General features: G+C 47.3%; 1 protein-coding gene across 8 annotated transcripts; it reads right to left on the bottom strand.

Annotated features, from left to right (window-relative positions):
• Positions 1-247: 247 nt before the first annotated feature.
• Positions 248-14,848, bottom strand: tspan33a (tetraspanin 33a). 8 transcript variants are annotated; one of them, XM_023795545.2, is made up of 9 exons: positions 14,704-14,848; positions 14,511-14,609; positions 5,596-5,653; positions 4,139-4,266; positions 3,874-3,948; positions 3,474-3,569; positions 1,679-1,807; positions 1,440-1,601; positions 248-968 (listed from the first exon to the last, which is right to left on the bottom strand). In XM_023795545.2, the coding sequence occupies exons 2-9, from the start codon at positions 14,526-14,528 to the stop codon at positions 882-884; spliced, it is 753 nt and encodes a 250-aa protein (XP_023651313.1). In that variant the 5' UTR covers positions 14,529-14,609; positions 14,704-14,848; the 3' UTR covers positions 248-881. The 8 variants fall into 8 exon arrangements, with proteins under 8 accessions (XP_023651313.1, XP_023651309.1, XP_023651311.1 ...); XM_023795541.2 differs by lacking the exons at positions 14,511-14,609; positions 14,704-14,848 and adding an exon at positions 7,362-7,753 and having other exon boundaries at positions 1,418-1,601; XM_023795543.2 differs by lacking the exons at positions 14,511-14,609; positions 14,704-14,848 and adding an exon at positions 7,362-7,752 and having other exon boundaries at positions 1,429-1,601.
• Positions 14,849-14,884: the final 36 nt, after the last annotated feature.

The raw sequence follows: 14,884 nt of genomic DNA, 5'->3' as shown, positions 1-14,884 counted from the left end.
AAATAGTGTACTGGAATATGTGTAACCATGTACTTATGTACTGGAATATGTGTAACCATGTGCTTATGTACTGGAATATGTGTATTCATGTATTTATGTCATACATAGTAAATGCCATGATCTTTTTATGTTTGCTGTGGAATGCATGTGTTAACATGTAACTCTGAATGCTAGTGTCAACTATTGGGTTCCATGTCTGTGCCGCTGTTTTGTGAACCATTGTGAGTGTCAGTAAATCTGATTTCCCTTTTTAAAAGAGCCATCATCACTGTTTTTATTAAAATGACATGCACACTGACTACAGTATGCATTATATCTACATATATAAGTATGTTAAAACTGAAATTTCACAAAACCAAATAAGACAGGAATAGATATTCATCTGGGGAAATTTTACGACCTCGGCATTATGACGTCATCTTTAGTCTATTCAGAAGGCGACACCGGCCCAGGCTGTCCCTTGTCTTGTAGATGGACGTATGTATCATCAGAAAATTACCTTTTTTTTTTACTATAAAAGCATCGTTATAAATTCTTAAATGATCTGAAACTTTAATTTTTAAAACAAATGACTACCTTGAATTGCCAGAAATGCTCCACTGAAGAAGCAAAGCCAGTGTCTTTTTTCGAAGCAACTGCTTAATTTAAAAAAAAAAGCTTTTGGAGGCAGAACAGCTGCCACACATCAAACAGTTGGGTGACACAATGTTATAAACACTGTACAGTGATTTGGCATTTCAGGACACAGAGCCCAATATAAATGCTTTTAGTATTAAAGGAAGTATTATGGCCCCCGGTGCTTGGGCACATTTATACAAAGTGTCTGGCAGACGGAGAGACGGGCAGCCAAGGGTCGTAGTCATGGCGACACCCCACATCGCTCACTGATGGCGGGAATGATTCTCCTGTAGCTCAATCTGGTCCTTGATCTGGTTGATTAGTGTCTGGGACAGAAGCATCCCCACCAGCTAGAACAGGCAAAGAAGAAAGAGTGTCGGGTATGTGTGCGGCTCAGTGGGTTTGGACACTGCTTCTTATCCAGAGGTTGCCAGCTCAAATCCCAGAGCCGGCAGAGTGATGTCACCATCAGGCCCGTAGTCCCCTCTTGTCTGACCCTGCTTTCAATTGTACGTCCCTTTGGATAAAAGCCCAGGCTAAATGAGAAAACTGTAATGTAATCTTGGTCTCTCAAAACACAGAATTGCTTACGTTAACCCAGCATGAAGAAGTCACATAATTATTAATAGACCCGATCAAGCCAATGAGAGTGTGTTTCCAGGTCAGACAGATTACAGGTGTTGGGCAGACATGAGGTTAACTGTAAAGGTGCACAGGACTGACAGGAACGCACCTGGAACACACCTGGAACGCACCTGGAACACACCTGGAACGCACCTGGAACACACCTGGAACGCACCTGGAACACACCTGGAACGCACCTGAGGAATAGCAAGGCCCAGCACTACACCACCCAGCAGAAAAAGGTTGCTGTGGATCCAGTCGACAAGCTTGTCAATGCAGCCGCTGGTGTTGATGAAAATGCTGACTTCACTCTCTTTCATATCCTGCATCCCGTGGCCACATTTGGTGTTTATGATGCTCTTTAAGAGAGTCAGGAAACACAGTGACCACCAGTTTGTCAGCATCATACTCAACAGCGGGATGAGAGACAGCTCACCTCATTTTTGGACACTAGGCAGCAGGAGTAAGGCACAGAGCATCGCTCTTGGCTGGGGTTGAGCGTGCTGCAGTTGAAGTAGATGTTCTGGGTCCAGTCTTTGTGGGAGATCGCTCCACAGCAGCTGAACTGAATGATGCAGACTCAGGTTTGTGGCAGGTCATGGTTCATCTTTTTGATACCCATTAATAATGAGGCAGCATGCCAACTCAGCACAATTCATTCTTGCCACTCCAGTTTTTGACTGACTGAGTCATACACTGATTGTGACTGGGAGCCCCCTAGTGGCTATGACTGGATTTTATAAGCAGTAGATGGCAGGTCCTATAATGAATTTGGTGGAAAGCAATAGAATGAGACACGCACACAGACACACACACACACACGCACACACACAGGTGCACACAAGTTGGTCTTCCTACCTAAATGGGGACCATCCATTCATTTATATGGGAAAAACCCTAATCCCAATCACGACACCCTTAACCTCTACCGATTCCTAACCTTAACCATAGGTAACCAACCAAAATACAAGACTTTTGGCGTTTTTACTTTTTTGATTGCATTCACAGATTTTTATAAAACTGAGGTTATCCAAATGGTGACCTCAAAAGATGTCCCCAAAAGTAGGGAAATTTTAGGTTTTACTACACTTTGGGGACAATTTGGTCCTCAAATGTGATCTATGCAAACCCACACACACACACACACATACAGACACACACACAGGTGCACATACATACGCACACAAACAGACCCACACGCACACACATACAGATACACACACAGGTGCACACACACACACACACACACACACAGGTGCACATACATACGCACACAAACAGACCCACACGCACACACATACAGATACATACACACGCAGGTGTGACACCCCAACAACCACTGAAAGTGAAGCAAACAGGAGCAGCTGCATTGGAGTCTTTTGAGCTTAAGAAGTACTATAATCAAACTATAATGCCTATTATGACTATCAGTGCTTTAAGCCAACCCCAAGTTAACAATATAGGCATTTGAGCACCACATCCAGAGGGGAAATTAAACAGAGCAACCCCCCATAACACCGCCCCCCCCCCCCCCGTCCCATTTGCGAATGTCTGTTAACAAGTTAATGCCGTGTAATATCAGATATATTAAACATGACTGTATATTGTCAGTTTCATACCACACTCACTGAAAAGCCCATTTCTGAATTTCTTGCACCACCGGTTCGTTTTTTTTTCTGACGTAACGTCACATGTGCTGCCGGCCAAGGCTGCTTAACAATCTGAGGTGGTGCCTGATGGTTATGGGAGTGCGCTTGTAACGCAACGATTGTTGGTTTGACCACAAAGGTACCCCCTACACGCACTGCTCCCTGGGTGTTACATAATAGCCGCCAGTGCTATGTCACATATGGGTTAAATGTAGAGGCCACATGTCATTGTTGTGTTGTGGTGTGTCAACATTGACAACTAATCACATTCATTTAATCTGGCCTTGGATTTAAGAAAGATTTGCTCTTAAATTAGTGGACTGTCTGGCAGTTGTAACCAGACAGTTAGAAATGTGCCCTTCGGCTCACTTCGCTTTTCTCCTCGCTGCATGAGGAGTCCTGGCTGTGACTGTCACCCACACTAACCAGCGGTTCCACCAGCCCCCCCGCCCACATAGCGCCTCTCAGCATAACCTCAACAGCCACAGGAAATCAGCGGTGCTGACACAGATCAAATGCACACATTACCATAAGCTGTCCCTAACCTGCATGAAGCACGGAAGCCACACATCGGTGCCTCACCTCTTTCTGCCCAAAATCGATGAGGTTTTGTAAGTCCAGGTCATCCCTGTAGTGAACAATAGCGTCGTTCACCATCCCAGTCACTTTAGCTCGAGCCTGTACAGGTAAGAAATGGTGATTTACCTGATCTACCTAATCATTGGCTAGATGATAAAATATGGAGTGTTCCAGCAAGACGTGTCCTAAAGATCTCTCAGGCCAACTTTACTACAGTTGTAAAGCTGAAAAACTCTACAGAACTAAGCCCCTTTGGCTGGTGTCACATTGTGTGTATAATGGTGACAAAATGTAACTAAATTTTGCTCCAGATGATCCTCTTGTCATCATGTGTCCAATGCATCACACTTCTGACTGTGCTTATGGGGTTTCGGGGCAAATCTGCCCATCAAGTACAGCTTACCTTATTGGAGAAGATGAAGCCCAGGACCCCAGTGGCCAGCTGCAGCAGGAACACCACAATCAAAGAGATGCAGAACTTTTGGGAAGACAGAGGCAAGCAGATGTAATGACCTGATCCACACTCATCGGTTGGAACTTCAACATGATCAAAGACTTACAATTTGGATAATATCTACTACAAATTAATTGGTAAAGAAGCTACTGCTTCGAACTGCATTCCTCAGTGGAACAACAGCAGTGTCCTGGGACACCCTGAGTCAACCTACCGTTTGCAACAGGCAGATGTTTTCACGCAGGGAGCCAACACAGCCACAGAAGGTGAGGAAGAACATGAGCACGCCAACAACCAGCAGCAGGATGGCTGGATCCAATGACAGGTAGGCCAACGCCGCCTCTGCAGAGACACAGGGCAGAGAAGCAGGGCAGAGACACAGGGCAGTGATGCAGGGCAGATGCGGAGGGCAGAAAAGCAGGGCAGAGATGCAGGGCAGAGACGCAGGGCAGTGACGCAGGGCAGTGACGCAGGGCAGTGACGCAGGGCAGAAAAGCAGGGCAGAGACGCAGGGCAGACAAGCAGGGCAGAGACGCAGGGCAGACAAACAGGGCAGAGACGCAGGGCAGAGACGCAGGGCAGAGAAGCAGGGCAGAGACCCAGGGCAGAGACGAAGGGCAGACAAACAGGGCAGAGACGCAGGGCAGAGACGCAGGGCAGACGCACAGGGCAGACAAACAGGGCAGAGACGCAGGGCAGAGACCCAAGGCAGAGACAAAGGGCAGACAAACAGGGCAGAGACGCAGGGCAGACAAACAGAGCAGAGATGCAGGGCAGATGAACAGGGCAGAGACGCAGGGCAGACGAACAGGGCAGAGACGCAGGGCAGACAAACAGGGCAGAGATGCAGGGCAGACAAACAGGGCAGAGATGCAGGGCAGACAAACAGGGCAGAGATGCAGGGCAGACAAACAGAGCAGAGATGCAGGGCAGAGAAGCAGGGCAGAGACCCAAGGCAGAGACACAGGGCAGAGAAGTAGGGCAGAGACCCAAGGCAGAGACGAAGGGCAGACAAACAGGGCAGAGATGCAGGGCAGACAAACAGAGCAGAGATGCAGGGCAGACGAACAGGGCAGAGACGCAGGGCAGACGAACAGAGCAGAGACGCAGGGCAGATGAACAGAGCAGAGATGCAGGGCAGACAAACAGGGCAGAGATGCAGGGCAAACAAACAGAGCAGAGATGAAGGGCAGACAAACAGAGCAGTGATGCAGGGCAGAGAAGCAGGGCAGAGACACAGGGCAGAGACCCAAGGCAGAGACACAGGGCAGAGAAGCAGGGCAGAGACCCAAGGCAGAGACGAAGGGCAGACAAACAGGGCAGAGACGCAGGGCAGATGAACAGGTCAGAGACCCAGGGCAGACAAACAGGGCAGAGATGCAGGGCAGACAAACAGAGCAGAGATGCAGGGCAGACGAACAGGGCAGAAATGCAGGACAGAGATGCAGGGCAGAGACGCAGGGCAGACAAACAGGGCAGAGATGCAGGGCAGACAAACAGGGCAGAGATGCAGGGCAGACAAACAGGGCAGAGATGCAGGGCAGAGAGCAGGGTGGGAGCCATTTGTCACTCCTCGTTGTCAGCTATTTTCCAATTCTCCTCCTACATATCTTTTCCGCCAGTATTTACATTGATTTTACAAAAGAAAAAAAAAACAGCCCATGAACCTACCAGCATGTTTCTCGATCCTTGCATACACCCCTACAGACATCAATACCATTGAAATCACCTGTACAAGAAAAACAGCTATAATTTTATCTGATTATATAAGACGCATAAAGTCAGCCTTCACTCTGCAGTGAAGGGGTAATGGTCCATCCATTGATCAGAACTGCTTATCCAGTGAAGGGTCATGATGAGACTGGAGTCTATCCCAGGAACCACAGGGTAGAAGGGAACACCCTTGATGACATGCCAGTCCATCACAAGGCCGCACCATCACACCCTGTGGGCAATTTAGAGACTCCAGCTTACTTAAATGACCCAAAGTGTTTGGGCAGTGGAAGGAAACCACAGTACCAAAGGAAACTGACAAGAGCATTGGGAGAACTTCACTCCCCCAGAGCCAGGGTGGGACACACCCACCGTCCTGGAGATGTGAGAGCTCGGTGCTGCCTCTAGTGGCTGATGGCACTCAAGCATTATTTGTTCCTTTGAGGAATGTTCGCCCTGGGAACATGTAGCAGCATGTCATGTACGTCATTCTGCATGTAGAAAAACAGCCCCCTGAAGGTGATCCTGCCTGCACACAGGAAAATAAGTCTAGTTAATTGGTACACATGCGCACGCACAAACGCACACACAGGTTTGTAATTATACCTTTGTGGGGACTCTCCATTCATTTCTATGGGAAACCAGCCCTAATATTAACCATAAGCAACCAGACAAAATACAAGACTTCTGGCATTTTTACTTTTTTGATTGCATTCACAGGTCTTTGTGGGACCTGAAAAATGGTCCCCACAACGTAAAAAGACATGTTTTTATTATATTGTGGGGACATTTGGTCCCCACAATATAATATAAACCTAATCCACAAACACACATGCGCGCACACACACACACTCACTAATTTCTGCAGCCTTGGTCATTGTATACCAATTTTTCTGTCTGAGTAACTGACTGTCAATCACAATGTCAGAATTCATTTTCGCTATCCGTAAGTATAGATCAGCTTTATACAAAAAGCGAACGTCAAAGACGCCTATGGGAGGAATGCAGGGGAATGAGATCGGTTTAAGTTTTAGTTGCTCATTCAGAAAATGCCCACACTTGCTTGCATGCTTTCTGAAGTAGGCCCCCGCCTTCGCATTGTCCAGACAGGCATATCTCCAAGGGAACATTTACGGTCATAAAAGAATGCCGTCAATGAACTGCCTGCTTCGAGCACACAGTGTCTGCAAGCAAAAACACGGCATAGACCTCCCGAGTCCCATCATTACGAAAGAAAAGCCCTCGGGTCACATATTTCTCTTGTATCTGATGAGGAAATCAACATTCAAATCAAAATAGGAAATCAAATAGGAAAAAATGAAATCAAAATATCGTGGAAGGAAACACGCAGCAAGTGACAGAGGGGACACTCCTACTCTTTAGGGTTAGTAATTTCTGCATAAATGGGTAAAAACACAAATCACCTATATCTCACACTGCTTTTATTGTCATACACCGTAAACTAAACTGGAAGCCTGTACTCTGTGTCCTCCGTAATAAGGAAATGAACCCGCAGCAATAAGAACTTTAGGAACCCTTCATACCTCCGGTTTTCGGCGCTGAAATAAGGTAATGACATTTTAATGTAAGAATTTATGGACGAATTTCCCAAATGAAAACATCCAGTCAATATCCTCAATAGACATTGCACCGTTAATAAATATGTCATTTGTAATTTATTGACAATAAAAATGATGGAAAAAAATTATGTGACGTTAACTTACCCAGAATATAAAGTTAAAAAAGAAAAGTAAATATTTGATGCACGGGCTAACAAAACTAAAATTTTCGTCATCCTGTCTTCTTCCCATTTCAGTTAAATATCCAAAATACTTATGCAGACGTCTACCTCTTCAACACAAGCGTCTAAGATAGTATACTGCAAGGTGCTTCAAGTTCAGACAAAACGCTTTAGTTTTGGACTTTCAAACGAAGGCAGAAGATAGTTTTAGTCTCTTGTAACGTATTTCTTCAAACCCAGTTGTCTGTATTTTCCTACCATTGCGTGTGCTGCGATGGCAGATACCTACCTATATGAGACCTTGCGATTAACAAACGCAAAATTAGTCTTCGGGAGGAAAATGGGCGTTTCTTCAGGTAACTGGATATGGATACTTAACCTCACTTCGGTTTATTAGACTAGGCCTACCACTATTTTCGCACGAGTCGATTTTATAATCACAATCTTGCTTTATTGCCACCTACACTGATAATGACTGATAATGAGAAGTTTTAAATATCTATAATGCGTACAAAAATAACAAAAAAAAAATCACTGGTGAAATAACGTAACACGTTTGAAGATTTGAAAATGTTTTCGACTAAAACTATATTTTTAAATCCAATTTTAAAGAATTTCTAAAAGAAATGATGGAAATAGCATGGATTAACTACGGATCAGTCAGTGGGAACGTGTATGTTTCCGTGCAAATTCGTTATTAAGAGTGGGCAAATTCGTTATGAAGAGCGGGCAAATTCATTATTAAAAGCGGGCAATCATCTTCCCATTTACCTTACAAACTTACAGACCTATGTTATGGGGCGCCGTTTGTAAAGTTACGAAACATTTTTGTACTTGCCACTTTTTCAACATTTAGTGCAATTTTCTGACATTTAGCTAGAAGTCAATGGTGTTGTGGATCATCATATTTTTTGCTGTGTAGATTATTTGCACAATTGTTCATCATATGTAAATATAAATGGTATGTCTATATATAAATATTAAATGTAAATGTCAAATATAAATGTTAAATGTAAACGTAAATATAAAAGTTAAATGTAAATATAAATGTAAACCTCCTTGGGTTGCCACCTTATCGTGGTGGAGGGGTTTGTGTGCCTCCGTGAACCTGGGGGCTAGGTTGTCGGGGGCAATAGCCCCTGGTAGGGTCTCCCAAGGCAAAAAGGTCCCAGGGGAGGGGCCAGACAAAGAGCAATCCAAAAGAACCCCATGAAGAAGTTTAAAAGCAAAGTCCCGTTTCCCTCGCCCGGACTAGAGTCACCGGGGCCCCACCCTGGAGCCAGGCCTGGGGGAGGGGCCCGTTGGCGAGCGCCTGGTGGCCGGGCCTTGGCCCGTGGGGCCCGGCCGGGCACAGCCCGAAAGAGGCACGCGGGACTATCCCCAGGTGGGCCCACCACCCACAAGGGGAATGTCAGGGGTTCGGTGCATTGTGGATCGGGTGGCGGCCAAGGGAGGCCCTGGCGGTCCAATCCCCGGCTGACAAAACTGGCTTTCGGGACATGGAATGTCACCTCTCTGGTGGGGAAGGAGCCTGAGCTTGTGCGTGAGGTTGAGAGGTATCGACTAGATATAGTCGGGCTCACCTCAACGCATAGCTTGGGTTCTGGAACCAATCTCCTGGAGAGGGGCTGGACGCTCTTTTACTCTGGAGTTGCGGCGGGTGAGCGACACCGGGCTGGGGTGGGGCTATTGGTGGCCCCACAGCTCGGTGCATTAACACCGGAGTTTACCCCGGTGAACGAGAGGGCTGTTTCCCTGCGCCTTCGGGTCGGGGATAGGTCTCTGACTGTCATCTGCGCTTATGCGCCGAATGTCAGTTCGGAGTACCCGGCCTTCTTGGATTCCCTTAGCGGTATGCTATTTGGCGTGCCGCGGGGGGATTCCATCGTTTTGCTGGGGGACTTCAACGCTCACATGGGCAATGACAGTGTGACCTGGAAGGGGGTGATTGGGAGGAACGGCCTCCCTGATCTGAATCCAAGTGGTGTTCTGTTGTTGGACTTCTGTGCAATGCATGGTTTGTCCATAACGAACACCATGTTCGAGCATAAGGGTGTCCATAAGTGGACATGGTACGAACATGCCCGGGGCTACAGGTCGATGATCGATTTTATAATCGTATCAACTGATCTGCGGCCCTCCGTCTTGGACACTCGGGTAAGGAGAGGGGCAGAGCTGTCAACTGATCACCACCTGGTGATGAGTTGGCTCAGGTGGCGGGGGAGGAAGCCGGTCAGACCTGGTAGGCCCAAGCGCATAGTGAGGGTCTGCTGGGAACGTCTGGCAGAGGCTCCTGTTCGCTGGAGCTTTAACTCGTGCCTCCGGCAGAATTCCGACTGCATGCCGGGGGAGGTAGGGGACATTGAGTCTGAATGGACACTGTTCCGGACCTCCATTGTGGAAGCGGCCGTACGGAGCTGTGGCTGCAGGGTGGTCGGTGCCTGTCGTGGCGGTAACCCCCGTACCCGATGGTGGACACCAGAGGTGAGGGGGGCCGTGAAGCTGAAGAAGGAGGCTTACCGGGAATTATTAGCCCGGGGGTCTCCGGAGGCAGCTGACGGGTACCGGCGGGCCAGGCGGAACGCGTCTCGGGCGGTCGCAGAAGCAAAAACCCGGACGTGGGAGGAGTTCGGTGAGGCCATGGAAAGTGACTTTCGGTCAGCCTCAAAAAGGTTCTGGCAAACCATACGGAGTATCAGGAGGGGGAAGCAGCTCCTGGTTCCTACTATTTATAGTGGGGGGGGGGGGGGGGCTGTTGACCTCACCTGGGGACATCATCCGGAGGTGGAAGGAATACTTTGAGGACCTCCTCAACCCTGCCTCAGATACATCTACGCATACTGCCTTTGAGACATCTGAGGGCACAGAGCCCGAGGGTGCTTGGGGGGGCTTGCCCATCACTGAGGCTGAGGTGGCCGGGGTGGTTAAACAACTCCGTGGTGGCCGGGCCCCGGGGGTGGACGAGATCCGCCCGGAGTACCTGAAGGCTCTAGATGTTGTGGGGCTGTCGTGGCTGACATGCCTTCTCAACAGTGCGTGGAGGTCAGGGACAGTGCCGCTGGATTGGCAGACCGGGGTGGTGGTCCCCTTATTTAAGAAAGGGGACCGGAGGGTGTGTTCCAACTACAGGGGGATCACACTTCTCAGCCTCCCTGGGAAAGTCTATTCCGGGGTACTGGAGAGGAGGGTGAGATCGATAGTCGAATCTCGGATTCAGGAGGAACAATGCGGTTTTCGTCCTGGTCGTGGAACGCTGGACCAGCTTTATACCCTTGCAAGGGTACTGGAGGGGGTCTGGGAGTTTGCCTATCCAGTCTACATGTGTTTTGTGGATTTGGAAAAGGCTTACGACCGGGTTCCCCGAGGTGCTCTGTGGGGGGTGCTTCGAGAGTATGGGGTCCGGGGTCCACTGTTGTGGGTGATCCGGTCCCTGTACGAACGGAGCAGAAGCTTGGTCCGCATTGCCGGCAATAAGTCGGACGTGTTCCAGGTGCGTGTTGGGCTCCGCCAGGGCTGCCCTTTGTCATCGGTCCTGTTTATCATATTTATGGACAGGATTTCTAGGCGCAGCCAAGGCGTCGAGGGTGTCCAGTTTGGTGATCTCAGGATTGCCTCGCTGCTTTTTGCAGACGATGTCGTCCTGCTGGCTTCATCTGCTGGGGATCTCCAGCAGGCACTGGGGCGGTTCGCAGCCGAGTGCGAAGCGGCAGGGATGAGGATTAGCACCTCCAAGTCCGAGACCATGGTTCTCAGCCGGAAACGGGTGGTTTGCCCTCTTCGGGTTGGGGAAGACGTACTGCCTCAAGTGGAGGAGTTTAAGTATCTCGGGGTCTTGTTCTCGAGTGAGGGTAGGCGAGATCGGGAGCTGGATAGACGGATCGGAGCGGCGTCTGCAGTTCTGCAGGCGCTTAACCGGTCCGTCGTGGCTAAGAAAGAACTGAGCCAAAAAGCCAGGCTCTCGATCTATTGGTCCATCTTTGTCCCAACCCTCACCTATGGTCATGAGCTATGGGTAATGACCGAAAGAACGAGATCGCGAATACAAGCGGCCGAAATGAGGTTTCTCCGCAGGGTGTCTGGGCTCTCCCTTAGGGATAGGGTGAGAAGTTCGGATATCCGGGAGGGCCTCAGAGTAGAACCGCTGCTTCTTCACGTCGAAAGGAGCCAGTTGAGGTGGTTTGGACATCAGGTGCGGATGCCTCCTGGGCGGCTACCCGAAGAGGTTTTCCGTGCATGTCCTACAGGGAGGAGGCCCCGGGGCAGGCCCAGGACTCGCTGGAGGGATTATATCTCTCGGCTGGCCTGGGAACGCCTCGGTGTCCCCCCCGAGGAGCTGGTGGGGTTAGCTGGGGAGAGGGAGGTCTGGGTGCCTCTACTGAAGCTGCTACCCCCGCGACCCGAACCCCGGACAAGCGGCAGATGATGGATGGATGGATGGATGGATGTTAAATATAAATGTTAAATGTTAACTTATATCTAAATGTTAAATGTAAAAGTTAAATGTAAATATAAATCTAAATGTTAAATGTAAAAGTTAAATGTAAATATAAATCTAAATGTTAAATGTAAATGTTAAATATAAATATAAATGTTAAATATAAATGTTAACATATCTAAATGTTAAATGTAAATGTTAAATGTTAAATATAAATGTTAAATGTAGACTCCAAATGTTGAGAACATATGCAAATTAGCCACGCCCGTCTGCATAGAAATGAGGGTAACGACGAATTAGCTCGCTAAGTGGTTCGCTTGCAAAACGGCAGGTCCAATCGCGAGGACCGTAATTCATTGAGATTATGAAAATATTTAAGGACAATTTATACGATACTACTGATCCCCTTCTTGGCCCATTAAACATTCATAATTTATCGATGTTACAGTGGAAAGTGCAGATGATGTTGCTCCCGGCTATGAAGCAACGCCATTTAATGCAGCGTTCTATAGCATCTAAGTGAGCCGAATTCGCCATATTGTCCTCAATCGCCCCTAACCTGCAACCACTTAGCGGGCTAATTTCGTCGTTACCGCCCATTTCTATGCAGATGGGCGTGGCAAATTTGCATATGTTCTCAACATTTATGGCCAGTTTCCCAGTCAAGGATTAAGCCTAAGCCTAGACTAGCTTTGAGTTTCAATGGTGAATCTCCATTGATACTGCAATTTAGTCCAAGACTAGGCTTAATCCTTGTTTGGGAAACTGGCCCTTAGAGTCTACATTTAACATTTATATTTGACATTTACATTTAATATTTATATATAGACATACCATTTATATTTACATATGATGAACAATTGTGCAAATAATCTACACAGCAAAAAATATGATGATCCACAACACCATTGACTTCTAGCTAAATGTCAGAAAATTGCACTAAATGTTGAAAAAGTGGCAAGTACAAAAATGTTTCGTAACTTTACAAACGGCGCCCCATACTATGTAGGCAATATTTACAAGTTTAATAAAGTGCTGTAGGGCAACATTGGTAGGGACCAAACAGCCCCGAACCCCCCCCCCCCCCAACACACACGGTACTCCAGCAGTACTGGCAGGAACCTGTTCCTACTGTCCATACCCAAATCTAGGCCTATGCCCTTGTTGTGCGGTAGTAATCTAATTATTTTTATCCACTGTGGAGATAAGTCTGGTAACATTGTTATCCCAGTCCCAGCCTCTGGGTGCTACACCTATTTTCCTGATTCTGCTTGCTTCACAGTTTCCCTCAACAAGAACTGAAAGGCTGCAAGTTTTGGCAAATGCCGCAATGGAAATGGGGCACTGCTGTAATAATGACGACGGCAAGATTTTGGCAATGTCGAAATGGAAATGGGGCACTGCTGTAATAATGACGAAGGCAAGTTTTGGCAATGCCGCAATGGAAATGGGGCACTGCTGTAATAATGACGACGGCAAGTTTTGGCAATGCCGCAATGGAAATGGGGCACTGCTGTAATAATGACGATGGCAAGCTTTTGGCAATGACGCAATGGAAATGGGGCACTGCTGTAATAATGACGGCGGCAAGATTTTGGCAATGCCGCAATGGAAATAGGGCACTGCTGTAATAATGACGACGGCAAGTTTGGCAATGCCGCAATGGAAATGGGGCACTGCTGTAATAATGATGGCATAGTACAGGTACATTGGATTCTTCTCTTTCTGACCCATCTTGCTCTCCACAGCTTGGGGGTCACAGCACAGGGTCAGCCAACATGTGGTGCCCCTGGAGCGGGGGGCGAAGGACCTTGCTCAAGGGCCCATGGGCATGAGACTATCCTGCCAAGGCTGGGGCTCAAACCTGCAACCTTCTGATCACAGGCAGAGAAACTCAGCCTGTTCAATTACTCAGTGCCCCGCACACCATTACCCCATGGGTCATGTGGCAGCATGGTAAGACCAGCTGGTTGGGGATTCGTCTTAATATCTAATCTTTTATGTAGAGTGACTTACATGTTTTAGATGTTCACATCTTACCTATTTAACCTCCAAAATGAACAGCACTTAGCTCAGCCTTCCAGTTCTGGATCGCTAACCACAGCGCTTACCTATAGCCCACTTTCCAATGCCTGGACATATAAATTTACCAGAAGTATAATTACATTTTAATCACCACAGTGATTAATCTTATGAGTCAAGAAACTTAATAGCATCATTATGAAAGCGCACATAGGAATCCCATCAATCAATTGCATGCCACTGCAAGGTGCCAAAATGCTTTTTAAATCTTAAAGGTGTAGTAGTCGCCGTTTTTCTCGTTGTTTAAACTGCACAGGGTTTCCCTCTAGTGTCAGCTTATGGAACCTTTGAATTCGGTGTCAGCGTTTTCCTCTGGAGAATCATACCCATGTTTGGTTTGAATTCCCCGTGAAATTGAAATTCTTGTTAAAACAAACGTACTATTAAAGAATACGGCTCAGATATACTTGTAAGTTTCGTTAGACTACTTTGACAATTAAATTACGAGAAAATGTTTATTAGACAAATACACACTTACAAGTATCCTCAAACTAACACAAATTTTGTATGACTGAATAAAAGTCCTCAGCTTTTTGGGTTGATTAAATTGCGCAAATCCAGCTAAGAACGATTAATCTAAAACTCAGCGGAAACGACACACAACATATAGCCTACCCTCCTTCTGCGAAACATTAACTGTTCAAAACTGGTATAGTTATGGCATCCTCTCCAGGGTGTAACACCGCTTTGGACAGTCGCCAGCCCATTCACGACCTGAATAAGACAGATGGATGGAAATTAATTTCACCAGTGCATCATCTGACAACATTTACAAATGACTGCAATCACTAATGACATATTGCCATACCCTATAACCCAAACAGGGTTCCTCCGGGGGACATCACGATTGACGCGAAACTAGGAACCAAATGGCGTAATTACACTATAAAACGCGCAGTTTATTCATGCAAAGCATAGCGAGGGCGAAAAAACATCACGTGTTCAAGCATGTAATACAATGTTGCGTATCACTGTCTGGAAGTTGTAGT

Source organism: Paramormyrops kingsleyae, chromosome 1 (genome assembly GCF_048594095.1).
Source record: "Paramormyrops kingsleyae isolate MSU_618 chromosome 1, PKINGS_0.4, whole genome shotgun sequence".
In the NCBI taxonomy this organism is placed as follows: domain Eukaryota; kingdom Metazoa; phylum Chordata; class Actinopteri; order Osteoglossiformes; family Mormyridae; genus Paramormyrops; species Paramormyrops kingsleyae.
Note: the sequence above shows the minus strand (reverse complement) of the source record. Positions and strands in the feature narration are given on the sequence as shown.